This window comes from Myotis brandtii, unplaced genomic scaffold (genome assembly GCF_000412655.1).
Source record: "Myotis brandtii unplaced genomic scaffold, ASM41265v1 scaffold14, whole genome shotgun sequence".
In the NCBI taxonomy this organism is placed as follows: Eukaryota; Metazoa; Chordata; class Mammalia; order Chiroptera; family Vespertilionidae; genus Myotis; species Myotis brandtii.
The window spans coordinates 2,395,701-2,416,817 of record NW_005354999.1 but is presented as its reverse complement, the minus strand read 5'-3'; the positions used below and the strand labels follow the sequence as shown (position 1 = coordinate 2,416,817).

Sequence of the window (21,117 nt, the reverse complement as noted above, 5' to 3'; positions counted from 1 at the left end):
AGGAGCTCTCATACTTATTTAGGCAAAATGGGATGGAAATATGGGAGAATTATTGAATCATCATGTATACTTTTATGGACAGCACCAAGTATTTGAGATGTACCTATGGTATCTCTTATGGATGGCTGGGTACTACTTTGAGTGTACACAGGGTATCTGCAAATATTTCCAACTATACCTTAGACACCACATGAAACTATTAACCATAAACATAAGGACTTGACCTTCTTCTGGAAATGTAATTAAAACATTATATTCACCAAGAGACTAGCATAGCAAAGCACTGTTATCCTAATAACTAAGAATGTGACACTGTGACAGAGCCAATATTTACATGAAAGAAAGCATGAGGAAAAACACATCAAAATGTTATTTCTTAGTTAAAGGTTTCATACTTCAGGAAGTTCCTTGATTGGACTTTCCAGTTCAGGGAGGGGTGGTGTTCAAAGGGATCCAACACCAACACTGTTAATGCAAAGCCATCATCGTATTATATTTATGAAGAGCCCATATCCGCACAGCCAGGGGCTTCAGAATGAAGACCATGAATGTTCCCACATTCCTCTGGCTCCATAGTTCACACTTTCACTGCTATTATGTTGCTTTGTTATTTGACTAGACTCAGCAGATAACAAAAATCATTTAATGAGAAATGGGAGTGGATGCCTAAGTTTTTGAATCAAAAGCAAAATGGCGTATCTTCCAAACATTAAATTGGGAAGACAAGACAATTAGATTGCCTTGTCCTAATCTAATTTAGGAGTTGGTCATTCTTGTACAAAATCTGTGTGAGGTTAATATGTATGTAGAATTTTATATGTATAGTCTTGCCATAATGATCTTAGAGGACACTGGATTATAAATTATTCTAAGGTAATGCTTTTGTCTTGTTCACCTCTGTGTGTCCAGAACCCTGCATTACCCAACACTTGTGGATGCTCAACTAACAGTGAGGGAATAAAAAGCGTGCTAGATTTTTAAATACATTTACATACATTTAAAGACCTCTTTACAATTGCTTAATGATGACATCTACTAACAGTGAGGGAATAAAAAGCGTGCTAGATTTTTACATACATTTACATACATTAAAGACCTCTTTACAATTGCTTTGACCTTTGTTATTTTGCTCCAAATTGTTTGACTTATCATATTTTTGCCCTTGTGTTTGTGTGTTTAAATCTACCAGTTAAGGTTTTTACTAGAACAGAACCCAGGAAACCATTTGTATTCTAATGTCAAACAGTAATATAGTGAAATCTTGAACCCTAACTAGCAGAGGTTAAAGGACGGAAAAATGTTCCACTTTCTAAGTTACACTGACCAAGCCACACACTGGAGCACGAGCCGCCGTCCAACATAAACAGGACAGGAAGGGAGTAGCACAGAAGCTCTCAGCCCTTCATCAAAAGTCTGGCATCTGAGGGGGGTGTTAACATGTCAAGTACACACACCTTGAAATAGTTTGATTGTACTGTGGCCAACTGACATTGCAAGTACATACTAGAGAGTGAAAACGTCCTCCTACCTAGACCTTCCAAATGTCTCATTTTCTCCATAATGTGTTCACACAAGATGTTAATCAAATGAGAACAGAGGAGAAATGAGGAAGGAGCCGAAAGGGTTCTCACACTAAGTAACTTTGTTGGACAAAGTTTTCTACTGTAATTCTATCCCAAAGGATTCTTACCCCTGCCCTTCTTTTTAAAAGTTAATTTTATTGGGGGTGACACTGAGTAATAGGATCATATAAATTTCAGGTGTAGGTTTCTATGTCACAAGATCTCTATATTGCACCATGCCCACCACCCAAAGTCAAATCTTCTTCCGTCTCCATATATTAGGCCCTCTCCCCCCCCACACACTCTCATGGGATTCTTATTTAATGCTTTCATATTCATTTTGTTTATGAGATAAATAATGTCAGTTTTAAAAGTATTATAAAGTGGGAAAACTGTGGGATTGGTGAGGTATATGTGGGAGGTCTTTCTCTTCCTCCTTCTCGATCTGCTCTTGCTTCATTCATTCTAAAATGTTTTGAGCATTCCTTCTGTCAGGCCCTGATCTAGGTCCTGGTGAAAGGGCAGTGAAAACAACAGCCACAGTCCCTACTCTCAAAAAGCTTTCATTACAATAGTGGGGAAAAACAATACACAGACAGACAAGCAGGTAATAAGAAACTATGAAAAGTAATGACAGGCCATGTGGTAATTAAAGAGGCTGATTTACTGGAGAATGGCTGGGTGGCTGCTTTAGATTGGGTGGTCAGGGATGATGGTGCCATTAAGCTGAGAGTTGAAAGCAAGGAGGAGGCAGCCATTAGTAGCAGAACATTCCAAGGAGTAGAACATTCCCAGCAAGGGAACAACTTGTGCTTAAATGTGTGTCGAGGAGCATGGAGGAAACCATAAAGAACTTCCAAATACGGCAAGCCTGGCCCAGCTAAGTCACTGATACGGAGAGGGATACAGGCTGCTATTTCCTTCTCTTCTGTCTCTTAAACACATCACCTCTCACTCCCCCAAGTGCAGGGCAAGAACACGTCTCTGATTTTGCACAAGGAATTATTCTTGTGCTTATGATCGTTTATTACGATGAAGATGTAGCTTTATTTTGTCAGTCCAGAAGTGGACTGAGTGACATATAAAATCCCTAATACCTTAGTATGAATGAGTTGATAGGAATTAAGAAAAGCAGGGACGTTGTTTCCTATTCACACACTGAGCCCTAAAAAAAAATTCTTTGGAACCTTCAGGTATGATTTGTAGAGAGTGGGAGGCACCAGACTTATTTGGGGCACTCCAAACAAGGAAAATAATATAACAGATCATTCACAAGTTGGGTTTATGTTTGTTTAGGTCTCTTTTTCTCTGATGAGAAATCTCATTGAAGCACCTGTTGCTTCTTTTCTCTGTACTATAATAGAAGATTATGAGTGTCAGTCACATACATAACCCTTATTTATGAATTTTTCCCCCTGTGCAGTGTATAAGGGCACATCTGGTCCCACAGCAAGTGGCAAGGCATTCCACACACACCATGATAATAAAGAAGGGAGTGGAAGACCTCAGACCAAAGCACTAAAGTGCCCATAGAAGGTGGCTTGAAAGAGGAGAAGCAGTAAGAGTTAACTTTTTCTTTAATTACTCCTGTATTGTTTAAATTGCTACATCAAGATGCATTTTACTTTGTAATGAAAAAAAAGCCAATAAAGTACTATAATTCATAAGAAAAATTTAAAATTAATATACTTAATACTTATCAACTTATCAAATGGCCCCCATGTCTGTTTGACTATACTCGAGGGGCAGGCAGTATCAGGGACAAACTTGGAGATGCAGGAACCAAAGTAGATGCCTCCTCAACACTGAGCCAGGAACTCAGCCTCCGGGTAGGCATGACAGACCCCACGGGAGTCTGGGAGGGTCACAGGCCATCGGTGAAGATTTCTATTGGATAATAGAAGATCAGGGCTAGACCTTGTTAGAAGAATTCATGACATTTTTATCTTTTCATTTTAGTCTGATTTTTTTTTCTTTTTTTTCAGTATTGGAGCGATTTGAGAGAAAAAAATGCAAAATATTTTCTTTCTAAAAATGATCTTTTTTGCCTGGCCAGCATGGCTCCGTGGTTGAGGGTCAACCTATGAACCAGGAGGTCACAGTTCGATTCCTGGTTGGGGCACATGTCCGGGTTGTGGGCTCAATCCCCAGTGTGGGGCATGCAGGAGGCAGCAAATCAATGATTCACTTTCATCACTGGTGTTTCTATCTCTCTTCCTTTTCTTTCCTCTCTGAAATCAATAAAAATATATTTTAAAACTATGTAAAAAAAATGAAAATGATCTATTTTCAGAAATCTGAGAAACCACAACCATTTTCAGGTTAAGTTTTTGTGAGAATAAATGTTTTAATACCTATTATTTGCCCCCTCCTCGTTGTTTCCTATTGGTCTGATTACAACTGATTCGGATGAATGAAATGTCATAAATTCTCCTTTTAGGAAGAGGAATAAAATGATAGGCTAATGAGAAAAGATTAGAGCAATCCAAAGTTTTTCATTGCCAACCATAAGAAGCAAAATCTAATTTCCCCCCAATGTATAAAAAGAAATAAAAAGATGTGTGATTACCAATAACTTAGATGCTATTCTAAATTAATGGCAGACGTCATTCAACAACATTCCTCTATCAATGGATACAACTGTTAAAACAATGAACAAAACTTTTCAGAAAAGACCGTGATAATAGAGAAAGGAGTGAAAGACTTCAGCCCAAAGCAATAAAGTCAGTCACCCAAAGAGGGTGGCTTGGAAGAGGAGAAGCAGTGAGAGTGAGTTATTCTGTATTATTTAAGTTGTCACATCAAGATGCATTTACTTTGTACTGAAAACAAAAGCCAATAAAGTACTATAATTCATAAGAAAAATTTAAAATGAACATATATTTTCAAGTGTCATCACCTATGATTTTCTATCAAGTAAATGGCAGGCATACAATATGAAAATCGCTAAGTGGTGCTCTAAGGATATACTTAAATGCCTAAAGATTTAAAAAAAAAGAAAACGGTGGTAAAAACTGGTACCAGTAAATGCTACTTCTAAGCTACCAGGTTTGTGATTAGGTGCCCTGCCTTTCTCTATACAGATCTTAAAACATTAAAGTCTATCTTTCCTGTATCTTATTTTATATTAGAAATCTGACTAATAGGCAAATTATGATGTCACTCTTCAAACTTGTGCTTCAGCTACTCATCCTCTTAATAACCACAGAATTGTTGTCTGTGTTTTGCAGACATGTCCCCGCCCCCACCAGGCGCACTAACATCACCATAAAGCAGAGCTAAAAGCTGAGCAGCTGTTGAAACTCCTGAGATAAGAAGGGCAGAAATGCCTGTTAACAGCTTTCCACTGCTCTCCTGTGATTCACATCTAATTTATGACAGCCATTACCATGGACACAGGTCACTTAATCAAGAGCACAGTCAAGTCCCAGCCATTAAGCAACATCCACCCTTTCTCCCCCTAACCTTCCTTCCCCTTATCTCCCCCTCCCACCCGGGGAGAGCAGGTCCCTTGTTTCATTAAAAGCACTAGAAATACATATTCAAAATGCAAAGATAAAAGGGGTCAGCCGTGGCAATTAATTTTATGGGTTGAAGCTATAGAGTGTGTATCTCTTTTAAGGCTACCGCATTTGACCTCGTTTTACCTGTTCAGCGTCTCAACAGAGATGGAGCACAGGTATTAAATGTTCACCTGGCACCTTTCACACGACGGTATACAAACCTAGTAGCCCCACTGCCTGAAAACCGAGCCTGGACGGCATACAGGCTTAAGGGCAGGGTGGTCATAGACCGATTTTTGAAACTGCCACACGAGATTGCCCAGAAGTTCATTTTTATAAAATTGTCTGCCCATTTGTTAACTTAAGGTCTTCATTTGGCTGATTTGTTTCATTAGTCTAATCATGTTCATGAAATCACTTGGTAAACAATAACGCAATGTACAGATATATAGGATAGTCCAACATGTGAGCCGATGACAGAGAAAAGAGAGTAGACTACAGAGAAACAACTCCTATCCCTAAAGTCATCTTTCCTGCCCCAAGCCAAAAACATCAGCCATCATGGGGAAATCTAAGGGGCTTTCCTAGATCCCGGCACACTCATTCCTGAGGAAATGTGACCTCGTCGAGTATGTATGCATTTTATATGACGCTGACATTTCCACTGACCTCTATCAGGGCAGTAACTCAAGGTTTGATTTCTGTCTCTCTCTGACACTGTAAGGGCTCCATTCATAACAACTCTCTGCTGTGGAGTGCCAATGGAAACAGCTCCCGCAAGGTTTATCATCCTAAGAAAATAGTGGAAATCAAATGTGAAGCTGGTATTCATGGAAATTCCAAAGCCTTGGAGGTCGTGTTGTGAAGGGCGCTCTTCTTCCTGACCAGCCGGCTGTCCCTGGTGTCATTCCCCTCCCAGGTTCTGTACAATGAATTTCCCATCCTCAGCCCCTCGTCTTCCTGTGCTTATCTATATCAGATTTCCTTACCGATTCTTACATTGAAAACATTTGGAAATGCCGTTCACAGAGAGCTCAAAGCAGGTCCCCTTGCCCATCACCTCCGGGGAGCGGCTACGTCCTTGCTGTACAATGGAAGGCCACACGGAACACAGATATTTTCACAGCTGGAACCAGTTATAGCTTTTTAGCAAAGGGCAGAGGTCACCAAGCTCCTCATGTACCTTCTTGATTTTTAGGTATCTTTTGTATTTGTTTTTCAAAGACCCCACTTGGTAGCAAAGCCCCATCAGCCAGAGACAGCTGGCCTGCAGAAGGGGCATCGTGCCACCGAGTTGAGTCCAGGCAAAGAGTTTTCACTGACCAGAGAGGCGATTTAGCGGCGGTAAGGAAAGTGTTGCGAAACATGCAGAAATACTCACAGTTTCGGCTTGGCAAGCAGAGGTGGAGGCTCCTTCGTGGGTGAAAGCAGGACAGCTGGTGTTGGGGGAGATTTATTACCGTTCGCTTTGCCATTAATCAGCCCGTTGACTCCGTGGCTGGGGTGCACTCCATTTGTTTCCCTCTCGGCAGAACTGAATTGCATTTGAAGGGCTGCCATGCCGCGGCCTAACTCCGGGCTGTTCACCTGCTGGATCTCGGCTGGTTTCTTTGGAGCCAACTCAAAGGGGCTGGTTTCCAAGATCGGAGGGGGAGGCGGGAAGTGCTGGAAGTGATCGCTGTTGGACTCACCCGTGGAGTCATAGCTACAGTCCTCGGTGTTGGCTGAGGAAGGGGAAAGAGAGGGAACAAATAATACGATGCTACTAACTCAACAGTTACGTTCACACTGTTATGGATGGTCTGAGGATCCCTCGGACCCTGGTGTCACAGAAGAGGTAGCTGTGGGGCTGGCATTCGACGCAGAAGCGAAGCCAGCTGGAGGGCTTGATTCGCGCCAGCTTGTTTGGGCGACTGCTAGTGTTTCATTTCCTGAATGAGCCCACAAGTGGGGAAAGCAGCTACCTATTCATTTCAAGCCAGAGCTAAAGACAGAACTTAGTTTAAAAATGACAACAGACACACTATCAACTAATAATGCTTTGTCTTCTCACATCTCAGCCACAGATCCGACTGAACATCCAATCTGAGCTTTACTAATATTAGCTCAAGCCCTAAGGTTTTATGGGATAAGCAATGGACAGGGAGGGATTCATTCTACTGAAAGTTAAGTAAAGCTCTGAGTCTAAGGGAAATGTCTTATGACCTCATAGATAATTTTATTCCAGTTAGATGATTGCCACAGCCATAACTCAACTTCCACCCCCATTTTTTTTTCTTTACTCTCAATAAACTGAATATGTTTTGAGGTAAGATCATGTCTTCTTTGGATTTCTCACTTTGCCCTGAGCCCAGCAGAGCTCCTGGAATGTACTCAAAAGCACTTACCGAGGTGAACGGAGGAGAGCCCAGCAGTATTTGTTTATTATGCTTGGCCTACCTACCCCAGATAAAAATGCCAAGTTTTGCCAACAGACTTGGAGAGTCCGGAGTTTGGGCCATACTCTTGGAGACTGCATGATGGCTGTGGCCATCTGATGGGACAGTCCTCAAGCCAACCAGAATCAAAACACTGGGCTCTTCCCCGCTCTGTAGCTCCGACCATGCACATTGAAAGCACTCATTCAATCAACCGTTCTCCCATTAAGGTGAGCCTTTTCCTTCCTTTCTCTCTTCCTCTCCTTCTTTTACTCCCTCTTCCCTCTCTTCCTACCTTTCTTTTTTCTTTAGTCATTCTATTTTATTAAAACATTACTGTATCTTTTTAAAAAATCTTTATTGTTGAGAGTATTACATATGTCCCCTCGTTTTTTCTTTTTTAGCTTTCAATTCCTTCTCAGGAGCCTATATTTTAAAGATGATGCTCAACTGTTGTTGACAGAACTGGGTGCCAAAACTCAGGGCAGAGAGGGGATTTTCGACACTCTAGGGAAGCTATCTCGAGGCACGTCAGCTCTGCCTGAGCATCCACAGTTCTTTTCTTAAGATGAAGACAAATAACAATTCCCACGCTAAGCTCCCTGACCCAGTCTTGGTTGGGCCTCTGCTGCCCCCTAGCACCAAGTTCCCACTCTTCCAAAGAAATCAAAGTGCGATTCCACTGCTCTCTCCATGTCTCTCTCACCCAGGCAACAACCCCATTTACTGATTCCCTGTTATGTGCACTATGTGTCAGGCCTGGTCAAAGATATATTGTAACATGTGCTGTAAAAGAAATAATAGAAATGAGGCAATAAAAATAAACTAAGGTATAGCATATTAATAATAGCAGAAAAGAGCAAGCTAAAGTTAAAGGAAAAGCTGTTTCATGTTGTCTTTGCTAGTGGTAAATTTCGGAGTTTAAAAAATGTCCAGGCATTTTTGAATATTGGTTTTAATAGTATATTGCTGTAGTTTTTCATATCATAGTTATATTTCACTGTCAGTGAAATTTGATATCTAAGATCTTACAGTTTCTCCAAATTCCATCAGGTGTATTTTGTACTACTTTTTCAGAAGTTTCAATCATGGGCTCAACCTGAATTTTTCTGAACATATATCTCCTCTCCTGTGTTGACGCTGCTCAAAACAGTGACAGTATCTCCCATGCCCAGGTGGCCTTCTGATGTGAGCATGATTCTGGGTTAGCATGAAGCATGTTAGGAAGCCAGCTCCTTCGCTTCCAAGACCAAGACTGCATGGGTGATTTACAAAAATAGCTCCATGGGTGTTCAGCTGCTCCATCATCATTATCTTTTTGTTTTTCATCTCCACTTTCACTCCCCCTCCCCCAAAGGCTTTTGTTTGCTGATGAAACACTGCCCTTCAGGATAACTCCTGGAGTGGCAGCACGCATTCCCAATGGCTGAGCACTCCTCCTGGGACAGTTCTCTCCCCCGTGGCAAGCCACACGGAGGGCTGGGGACAGAACCCTGTCATTTCTTACTCTTCACGTACCTGCGGTGACCACCAGCTGGGCAGTGCTGGTTACTGAGCCGTAGTCATTTCTTGCCGAGCAGGTAAAGACCCCTGCATCTTCAGGGAAAGTCTCAGCGATGAGGAGGGTACAGATCTCCTCTGGAAGGGAACAAGAGGACAGAACACACCTCAGCAGAGTGACACTGTGAAGTCACTTGGAAGAAGCCAGGCTCTCTGCCTTTCATGAACAAGCAAATTAGATAATGGTTATTGAAGAATTGCTTGACCAAAGAGTTCACAATAGACTCTCATTACATTCGATTTCTCAGCTTAGCCTAGTGGCAAAAGCCTTGGAGTCAGACCCATTCTTTGTGATTTCAGACAAGATCAACTTTGGTTTCCTCATCTATAAAATGGGGATAAGATATACCCAATGGGGTATCTGTTCAGCTGAAATGAGATGTTTGCAAAGTGTGAGCCTCTGCACTTCACATGTGGAAGATGGTCAGGAGCTGCCAGCTCCATCCTCCTCCTCCCTAGTCATTTGTATGTGGGAGTTCTTCCTACTACAGCGTAGCTGACTCTCACTTCTGCTCAAAAGAAAAGCAATTAGTGGGGGAAATCAAGCTTCTTTGACATGATGACAAAGGGGAGGGGGACATAATATGTAAATGACCTATAGACAATTATTCTGGAAGCTACTGGTACACAGTGTGGCCATGTTATGCAGCGTGAAAAGCCCAGACTCTGGAACCAGTTGCCAGGGCTGAGTAGGGACCTGCCACACATCTTGCCTTTGTGGCTTTAGTCAACCTCCCCAAACGTCAATGTTCTACCTACTTTGTAGGGTTTGTAATTAGTCATGACTCAAAATTAACTATCACAGGGTTACTATGAGAGTTGATGATGACAACCGTGACAATAGCTCACAGCTATGTAGCCCTTATTAGGCACTAGGTATTGTCACCATTCTAAACAGAGATTAATTTGGCTTTAATTCTCATGTCAACCTTATGAGTTATATTTATTATTATCCCCTTTTATAGACTGAAAAATGAAGCACATTTAGGCGAATTTGCCCAGTGTCATATAGGTAATGTGGTAAAATCAGAATTTGAACCAAGTGAGGCTCCAGACTCCACACTCCTAACAACTATCTACCTATTCTTGTGATATGAAATACATTGTGCCTACAACACTGCCTGGACATAGCAAATGCTTTGTAGCCAGTAAATGTGAGCTGTTACCATTAAAAACCCAGACCTAGAATTTATTAACTATTTTAAATTGAATTATTATCTATATCTATATATATAAAAGGCTAAGTGACTGACCATATGTCTGTCCAACCATCTGACTGACCAACCGGCCGGTACATATGATGCGCACTGGCAATTTAAAAATAAACATTGACTTGTGTATGCTCGATACATATAAAGCTCTTACTGGAGCCAATCGCACACATGTGTTTCAATCTGTCATTGTTGATTGTGAATTATATCTATTAATAATATTAAAAATATATCTAAACGTGTGATTCTTTGTCCTAAAAATGAGCACGTTCATAAATGAAGAACTTTTGGATATACTCGATGGAGATTTTCACACCTATTTGAGTGATGATTCCATTGATTCAATAGATGATGCTGAAAAGGAAAATTTTCCCATTGAATTTCTTAATAGTTTTACTCCTTCGGGAATGCCGTGTCATAAATTAAAATTGAAAGTGGGTGCAATCATCATGCTACTAAGAAATCTTAATAGTAAATTGGGTCTTTGTAACAGTACTAGATTTATTATCAAAAGATTGCGATCTAACATAATTGAAGCTCAAGTATTAACAGGATCTGCAGAAGGAGAGGTTGTTCTGATTTCAATTGATTTGTCGTCCCCGTCTGACACTGGCCTCCCATTTAAATTAATTTGAAGACAGTTTCCCATAATGTCAGCATTTGCGATGACTATTAATAAATCACAAAGACAACTCTAGACAGAGTAGGAATATTCCTACCTGAACCCATTTTTGGACATAGTCAGTTATATGTTGCTTTCTCTCGAGTTTGAAGAGCATGTGATGTTAAAGTTGTAAATACTTCATCACAAGGGATATTAGTCAAGCACTCTGAAAATGTTTTTACTCTTAATGTGGATTCAGGGAGATATTAGAATAAGTTTAATCAATTTATCAGTCATTGTTTTTACCGATGTTGTTTTTATATCATGTTTTTGTTTTTGTTATATCATGTTATTACTTATTAAGCAATTTATATATTATTTCCATATACATTTTACAAATTTTCTTTTATCTCTGACACTTCTATTATAGAGAAAGGGCGAATAGTGATATTAAAATATTTCTTCTAATTAATTTCCTTTCAATGTGCATGAATCTGTGCACCGGGCCACTAGTAATAAAATAAAAATGATTATGCTGGTAAATGTCCTCATTTAGCATCATCTAAAGGTGGAGACTTTACGTGAAAAAATGCGTAACAAAACCGATTTTACCATAGGCTAACTGATATAAATAAGAGTTAAGTTTCTATGGCATATTTCTAAATACAAAAACATCACCAAACTTCTAAATCAGCGGTTCTCAACCTGTGGGTTGCGACCCCTTTGGGGGTCGAATGACCCTTTCACAGGGGTCACCTAAGACCACCAGAAAACACATACATAATTACATATTGTTTTTGTGATTAATCACTATGCTTTAATTATGTTCAATTTGTAACAATGAAATTGGGGGTCACCACAACATGAGGAACTGTATTAAAGGGTCGAGGCATTAGGAAGGTTGAGAACCACTGTTCTAAATCAAGACCCAAAACACTTCTAATATTAAACACTGAAATGTGAGCTATACGTACATTTAAGCAAGATGAAGAAAAACAAGTAAGATCATTATTTTCTAACCTACTTACTCCAGTGTGGGGTCATGGGCTGGCAGAGCCTCTCCCAGCAACTCAGGGAACCAGATAGGAGCCCACCCTGGACAGGACGCCCATCCATCACAGGGTACTCACACCCATGCACACACTCACTCAGACTGGGACAATGGAGACTAGCCAATTCATGTCACGTGCACATCTTTGGGATGTGGGAGAAAACCAGAGTCACCGGAAAACCCCCACAAAACAATAAACTTCTTATATGAAGTGTATGCTACTATTTTATATTCTACTTTATTTTAAAATAATGGTGCTTACCATCCACTTGCATGAGTCTCTATAGGACCGAGCACAGTCCCTGGCTCAATAAATATCAGTAAATCTAGGTACTTGGCATATTTAGAAAAGGGTTTTTCTGAATATGAAAACACCAATTCATAAAGATATCTGCATCCCTAGGTTCACTGTAGCACTGTTTCCAATAGCCAAGACACAGAAACAACTTAAGTGTCCACAGGCGAATGAATGGATAATGAAGATGTGGTGCATATATACAATGGAATATGACTCAGCCATAAAAAAGATGAAATACTGCCATTTGAAGTAACATGGATCTTGAGAGAATGTATGCTAAGTGAAATAAGTCAGACAGAAAAGAACAAAAGCCACATAATTTTACTTATGTGGAATATAAAACAAAAAAAGCAACAAATGAACAAAACAAACAATAAACTCATAGGTATAGAAAACAGAATGGTAGTTAACAGAGAGGAAGAGGGGTGGGGGGAAGGGTGGGGAAGAGGAGTGGGGGGAGGGTAATGGGGTTCAAACGTATGTTAACAGAAGGAATCTAATCTTTGGGGGTTGAGCATGCAATAGAGTTCACACATTTTGAATTAAAATATTGCACCCCTGAAATTTATAAAATGTTATTAACCAATATTACCTTAGTAAATTTAATTTTTAAAGAAGGAAAAAAGGATTTTCAAGTAAACATCTGGCAGGTACTAATAATACATTTAAAATACACAATTATTATTTGATTTAAAGGTTACTAAAAAGAAGGAAAACAATCGAATTACAGAGCATGAGGTAATATATATTTTTTTAACTACGCTATACACAGTTCTTGGCTTTCCAATTGAAGAAGAAGATAAAAGTGTGAAAATAATTCAAGTTGGACCTGCTCATAAGATTAATCATTTGGAAAGTGAGATGTATCTGGAAAGTTACAAGAGAGTGGAAAATTTTACATTGAATGCCTAAGGTTACAGAATGAGTTAAAAGTATACTTAGCCAGAGAAGGGTACATAAAACTTAGATTAGTAAAGGATCTTAGAGATTGACTAGCCTAAATCCCTCATTTCCTCAGGTGATGTCAAAATAATTCTCACAAGGTCTCGGCTAATTAATGTCAAAGCCAAAATGCTGAGGTAGGCATCCAGCCTCCCACAAGTACGCTCTTTGCTTCCTTGTCTAGGACACAGGAACCCAATGTGAAATGAGGTAATGAGACATTTATCATGGGAAACAAGGAGTTTCCTGAATCTGAACATTTAATTACTCTCACTATCCAAATAATTCACTAGAAATTCATCTGTACAAGGAGATGATGGGCTCTGTGTCCTCCAAGATACAAGACACGTCGGCATAGGATATAAGCCAAAGTGCATTGGAAAGTGGACAAGCTGATATTTGAAGAAATGAACAGCACAATCTTATTAGATATTTTTTTTGGGGGGTGGGAACCCTCACATATTCACTAGCCTCTGAAAGATGGGCTTCAGGCAGAGGTAGGTCACCCTTGTTTCCTCTTAGTAGATGATGCTGGGAACCGTGAAGCCTCCCCAGCTCTTAGCATCACCTCCGAGCTTCCTGCCCAGGCAGCCGCTGCCTCCAGCCCCACTCCATCCATCTTCCCAGGGCTTGGTACCCTCAGGGAGGTCTTCTCTCACCTATTTACACCTCAAAAGGCAGAGTTTCTGGAGACACTGAGCAAAATGCCTAATGCCAGTTCAAAGCCTGCGAATGCTTTCATTGTAAAGATAGACATGCTTCTGTGTCTTGAAACCTATGTTTAAAAACAAGATAAACTCTTCAGGGGTAACACAAAGCAGTTTTGGAGCGAGGATCTTGACAATACGTAGAGTTCTTTCTTATATTTTCCATAATTTTGTGATTTTTTTAGTTATGCTGTTTTAAGAAAACGTAAATTTGTATATGTAGTTCCCGTTCTAATCCAGAGGACCCCTTTGAGAATGAAATTTTATGATCCTCCCCATTTGTTCATGACTTTGAAGATGAATGAAAAACCCTTAATGTGGCCATAAAGCCCTAAATGATCAGGCCCTGTCTCATGCTAGGTTCCTTCTGTGCTGCTCACCTTCTTTTGTTCTGAGCTCTGGACTCACTGGGCCAACCCTGGAAAAGCCACATTCCTTTGAGTTTTGTTTTGTTTTTAAATTTCTCTTGAATGCCTAAGGTTACAGAATGAGTTAAAAGTATACTTAGCCAGAGAAGGGTACATAAAACTTAGATTAGTAAAGGATCTTAGAGATTGACTAGCCTAAATCCCTCATTTCCTCAGGTGATGTCAAAATAATTCTCACAAGGTCTCGGCTAATTAATGTCAAAGCCAAAATGCTGAGGTAGGCATCCAGCCTCCCACAAGTACGCTCTTTGCTTCCTTGTCTAGGACACAGGAACCCAATGTGAAATGAGGTAATGAGACATTTATCATGGGAAACAAGGAGTTTCCTGAATCTGAACATTTAATTACTCTCACTATCCAAATAATTCACTAGAAATTCATCTGTACAAGGAGATGATGGGCTCTGTGTCCTCCAAGATACAAGACACGTCGGCATAGGATATAAGCCAAAGTGCATTGGAAAGTGGACAAGCTGATATTTGAAGAAATGAACAGCACAATCTTATTAGATATTTTTTTTGGGGGGTGGGAACCCTCACATATTCACTAGCCTCTGAAAGATGGGCTTCAGGCAGAGGTAGGTCACCCTTGTTTCCTCTTAGTAGATGATGCTGGGAACCGTGAAGCCTCCCCAGCTCTTAGCATCACCTCCGAGCTTCCTGCCCAGGCAGCCGCTGCCTCCAGCCCCACTCCATCCATCTTCCCAGGGCTTGGTGCCCTCAGGGAGGTCTTCTCTCACCTATTTACACCTCAAAAGGCAGAGTTTCTGGAGACACTGAGCAAAATGCCTAATGCCAGTTCAATGCCTGCGAATGCTTTCATTGTAAAGATAGACACGCTTCTATGTCTTGAAACCTATGTTTAAAAACAAGATAAACTCTTCAGGGGTAACACAAAGCAGTTTTGGAGTGAGGATCTTGACAATGCGTAGAGTTCTTTCTTATATTTTCCATAATTTTGTGATTTTTTTAGTTATGCTGTTTTAAGAAAACCTAAATTTGTATATGTAGTTCCCGTTCTAATCCAGAGGACCCCTTTGAGAATGAAATTTTATGATCCTCCCCATTTGTTCATGACTTTGAAGATGAATGAAAAACCCTTAATGTGGCCATAAAGCCCTAAATGATCAGGCCCTGTCTCATGCTAGGTTCCTTCTGTGCTGCTCACCTTCTTTTGTTCTGAGCTCTGGACTCACTGGGCCAACCCTGGAAAAGCCACATTCCTTTGAGTTTTGTTTTGTTTTTAAATTTCTCTTTATTGTTGAAAGTATTATAGATGTCCCCTTCCCCCTTGCCTCCCATTGACGCCCTCCTCCCCGGTCCTACTCCCTCACCGGGCCTTCACTATTGGCTGTGTCCATGGGTTATGCATATATGCAAATAAGTTCTTTGTTTAATCTCTTCCAGCCCCCTCCCTCTGAGATGGTTAGTTTGTTGGTGGCTTACATGTCTCTGGACCTATTTTGTTTGTCAGTTTATTTTGTTCATTAGATTCCACATATGAGTGAGATCATGTAATAGTTGTCTTTCTCTGGCTGGCTTATTTCACTTAGCATTACACTCTCTAGGTCCATCCACGCTGTCTCAAAGGGCAAGAGAGCCTTCTTTTCACAGCTGTATAGTTTTCCATTGTGTAAATGTACCACTTTTTTTTTTCTTTTATCCACTCATAAGCTCTCCTCCCAAAGCACTTAACACTCTCTTACTCAGCCTCACATTCCACCTAAACATTACTTTCTCAGAATTCTTTTTTGGTTAGACTTGGTCACATCCACCAAGGATGGCAGTTTCCTTGGAGACATCTATCACAACTGTAACTAAATAATTTGTTGTGTAATAGTTCCTGATTCCTTGACTAGAGTGTAACCTCTGTGAAAGCAGAAAGCATTTGTTTTGTGTCTGGATATACTCTCAGGTCCCCATAAATATTTTTTAATAACGTATGGATAAAATTTAGATGGGGGGGAAGCTGAATAATTTGTTTTACAAAATATGTTTTCTAAAGACATTCTCAATAAGACTGATTTTCCTACAAGCTTCCTTTGTGTTTCAAATGTGATTAAACAAATTTCACTTCATATGAATTTTCAGGAAATTGGATAAAAGAAGGTATGCATAAGAATAGAGTTAATGACCAACTGAATATCTAGAGGTTACAAACTTACAGAACAAAATAGGGAAAAATTAAAAAGCACTGAGATGTTCTTGGTATGATCTCCACGCACTACTATGTCTAAATGATTTTTACCAGAAAACGTTTTAATCCAATGTCCCCAAAGGTTGTTTAGCTTTTCTTCTTTTGGAAAATGTCTTCCAAAAGTGACAATAGGCTCACATTGTGTTGCTAGAAAGGAGCATCACAGCTTGTATGGTTCTGACATTATGAACATGAAGAAAGCCAGAAGGAAATGAGATGAGCCAGGCTGTAATATTGCATTTTCATCTGGTAGCATCTTACTTAGACAAAGACCTCCACCACATCTGTAAAATACATTTTGGTGAGGAATGGAAATCAGGAAATGACTGCTTATATCAAATAAAGGGGGTTAGGAGCTTACGTATTTGTACTAAAAGAACTGCCTCTAGTTTAAATGGAAAACTTAAAATTATTAATGATGGTAATTATGATCCATTTTAATTCAATTTTCCCAAGTGAAAGATTTTTATCTGCGGGGAGATAATAAATTACTAAGTTGGAAACTATTGTTGCTGGTGATAAATTCTGTTTTATTCATAGTTACCTAAAAATTACTTAATCACATCAGTATCTCCCAGAAGTCAACCCTGAATTCCATTCAAGTCCTTGGGCATACTAAACACTTGGTTAAATACTACAAAACTATTTTGCTTGCAGACACTCATAAAAAGATGAGGCAGCAAGGATATTACTAGGTCCCCTGGGTAATAAAGGGGCATTTTCATAAATCCCTTCCTTCACAGCTTTTTCTGTGGGGGTGGGGGGACCAGCCTAACTAAAGAGAAACCCAGCTTTTACTTCTAAATCACATGGTTTGGCTAACACCATGATAACATAGAACTCTGAGGTAAAATCAACAAGATGAAATTCCGTGTGATTAAATGCAAGGCTTGTATAAAGTTTTATAAAGGGTTTTTAAAAAGTTGTGAACTGTATCATATATAGAGAAACATATTGAAAATGTACAGTTTAAGGAATAGCCATGAAATGAGCCCCTGTGGACTCATCAAGCCTAAGAAATAAGATATTACCAATACTTTAGGAATTCCCTGTATGCCTCCCCAAGTACATCTTTCTTCTTTTTTTTTAAATCCTCACCTAAAGATAGGGAGGGAGTGAGGGAGGGAGGGAGGGAGGGAAGGAGGGAGGGAAGAGGTGAGGGAGGGAGGGAAGAAGGGGGAGAGAGAAAGAGAGAAATCAATGTCAGAAACATTGATTGGTTGTCTCCCATATGCACCCCAACTAGGGATCGAACCTGCAACCTAAGTATGCACCCTGACCAGGAATCAAACCAGAAACCTTTCGGCTTATGTAACAACGCTCCAACCAAGTCACACTGGCCAGGGCCCTTCTCCTTTTGAGATCATCATTCCTTTGATTTTCTTTATGTGTTTCCCACATGTGTATATATCCTTCAAAAATGTGTTTTAAAAAATGAAATATTTTAATTCCACAAACTTAAAAAAAATGAGTTACAGGCACAAATCTTGTTGTATAAAGAAAAGGCAAACTTTTCCCTGTTAGAAAAAAGCGCCCAGGAACTATCTGGGGGCATAAACTGGCTTCAACTTCCCTGTGAGTTTACAAAAGCCCCATAGAGGTCGTCACTGGGAAATATTAAGGCTCGGTGGGGACATCTGGCAAGGCTAAGTGTGGGCAGGAGTTGGTGGAGTGGGTGTCTCCATACTTTGTTTTTAAGTTCAACGTGGCCAACTTCCAGACCTCAGCACCATTCAAATCAGAACATGTAGCAGGGCTGCTCTCAGCTGATCCAGGAGGCAGTGTATGAAGGAGAAAGCAGGGCAGGCCAAGCAGAGGCAAGAATTTGGGTCAGGCTTACCACCCTCCCATTTTGTCACAGGGCAAAAGATGGAGCAGTGGCAATGAGCTCTTAGTAATGAGAGCGGCCAGGTATCAGTCTCATGAGTCACACTGATCCAATCTGGACTTGTTCCCCATTCCTGACATAGAGCTATTAGCCTCTGGGGTTGCCTCTGACCTGTACTTGAGTTCCTGCTTCCTGTCCCCACACCTTGCTCTTTCTGGATGAATTCTCTTGCTGTGGTGAAGTACATCCTACGGGTTGTGGATGAAAATCTTAGAGACCTTGCAAGATTGAAAAATCGTGACTACATCTTCATATTAAATTAAAAGTTTGGCTGGGTACAGAATTCTTAGAGGCAATTTTACTTCATAATTTGGAACGCTTTGCTTAATTGTCTCTTTGTGTTTAGTATAACTGCTGAGAAGTCTTAAGTCATTCTGATCTTGTTCGTCTATATGTGACTCGATGGTTATCCCTGGACACTAGTAGAATCATCTCCTTGTCGCTGAATTTCACAACAATGCACACTGCTGTGGATTTGTTTTCATACATCCTGCACTCAGTGGGTTCTTTCAACCTGGAAACTGATATCCTTCAGTTTGTGGAAGCAAAACACAAATTTCATCGACATCTCTCCTCCTTTGTTCTCTCCTCCTGGAATCTCAACGATGCATGTCTAGTCTACCCAGCCGGTTCTCTAGTATCTCTAACGTTCTCACCTTTTCTCTTACTTCACTTCTCTTGACCTTTTTGGTTTACTCTGTGGAACAACTCCTCTACTTTTATTTCTGCTACCAACTTTATCATTCCAAGAACTTTTTGTTTTCCAAACGTTCCTTCCTTTCTCCTTCCTCCTTTCTTTTTAATTTTTACTTCTTGGATGCACTGATTTTCTTGTCTCTCTGAGGAGAGCGTTCATTTGTTTTTACATTGTCTTCTCTTTACAAGTCTGTTTTCTCCAAGTTTCTATTTAGGGGAGTTGCTTGTTTCTTCTGTATCATCTACAATAGAGATTTCTCCAGATGTCTTTCATCTTTTCGGATCTGAGATGGCTGTGAGCTGCTTAGAAGCTCTGAGCACTAGAGAGAAACTTTGGCCTTCCCATTAGCATAATCTAGATGGTGTCTTTGCAGCAGAAACTCCCATACTATTATGTATAGATTTTTTTTCTTTTGGGATGTTCAGATTGCCCAGAAAAGAGTCCTTCATTCTACCAGGAGAGTTCACAGGCCAGCCAGCCTCTAGAAGGGTATGTAGGAGGAAGATAGGAAGTACGAAGATTTAAAATTCTAAGTGTTTCTCCATTTTCTGCTGGTACACACTCACGTGGGCCTTTCTCGTCTCTCCCCAGAGATTTAACCAAAATTTCTTGGTCCATGGAATGCTAAGTATCTTGGTAACATTTTTGGGTGCTCCAAAGCAAATGATATACCTAACGGCTTCATTTGTTAAAAAGTTAATCTCCAAAAAAATTAAGTATTTAGGTCTTAAGAAAAAAAGTACACATAAATGTAAATAAATGGGTTATTATCTTATTCCTAAATAACCACAGTTACTTTCTAATGGATGTGTGCATCTGTTGGATTCTGTACAACCCTTCTCAGAATCAGAATGAACACAGCCAACATCATTTCATGTTCCACGTTGATTTTCATGTGGTACTTACTTGTTACCACATACACATAAACTGTTACCTCAGCTTCACAAAGATATGATGTCATAGTAAAGAACGCAGAATGATCTAATGTTTAAACTCTGACTATTTTAAACTAGCAGTTATATCTATCGGAAGTTGAGTACCGCAACATTAAGGCACTTTCATCAGTTCAGTGTGGCACCTTGTCACACAGTTTGGGACATAGAGTTTTTATACAGCCCACTGTTGTTTTACCCACCATCAGAACCTGGATTTGAATTATGTTCTTCACTATGTACAATCCACTGGAATCTCAACAAACACCCTCACCACTGTACTCCTGCAACTCAGCACCTTAACACACTTAACAAAGTATAATCTACTTCACATTCTGAATCACAGAATCAAATGTGGGCTTGACGGCACGTGAGCCAGGATATTGGGTGGCACTGGTAGCAGAGATTCATATTGAAAGTAGGAGACACCATACTTTTATATGTATAATTCCCCAACCAGTAAGACACTTTTTTTGTGTTTCCAATTTGCTTGGTATTACACAATGCTATAAAAGTAACTCAATACAGTTTGTGGTTGTTTTCAGACAGCTGAGTAAGGGCCTGAGTATTAACAGCTGTCAAATGAGTCTCCTCTGCTCTCCGCCCACCCCACCCCCATTCCCACCAGACTAGTCTTTGAAGGATCCAATCAGTGAAAAGTCAGAATGTCAAAGAAGAAGCCCAGAGCAGGTAATATGACAAACGGATGTTGGTCTTAAGGAAGCTGACTTAGCTATTAATGCACAAAACAGTCTGAAAAGATTTCGTGATGCAAGCTGACTTCTGTCTAGACAGAGAAGGGGGTGTAAAACATATGAGACAGATACAACACAGTAGTGACAAGAAAAACCTGTTTCAGTTGCACAAATGTATAGGGAGGGAATTGGCTAGTTTCTTCTTTATCTAAATATCTAATCCCTAGTGGCGCTATATCTAGGTGCTAGCGAATTTCAGTTTTATTTCTAGGGCTTTAAAACATCTTACACATAAATAAGAAATGGGAGGCTAGTGAAGAGAAGAAAAAAAGAGATAAAAAGAATGAGGGAAATGCAGAAAGAGAGGGAGGGAAGGATGGAGTGGGGAGAAAGAGAGAGGGGAGAGAGGGTGAGAGGAAGAGAGAG

General features: G+C 40.1%; 1 protein-coding gene across 1 annotated transcript in view; it reads right to left on the bottom strand.

Moving 5' to 3' along the window:
- The window catches only part of PALLD (palladin, cytoskeletal associated protein), a 392,451-nt gene that overhangs the window by 191,254 nt on the left and 180,080 nt on the right, over nucleotides 1-21,117 (bottom strand). Inside the window, exons 8-9 of the mRNA XM_014535224.1 lie at nucleotides 9,001-9,120; nucleotides 6,447-6,789 (exon numbers count right to left, since the gene is read on the bottom strand). Coding sequence (XP_014390710.1) covers nucleotides 6,447-6,789; nucleotides 9,001-9,120 — 463 coding nt within the window. The remainder of the gene's footprint in view (nucleotides 1-6,446; nucleotides 6,790-9,000; nucleotides 9,121-21,117) is intronic.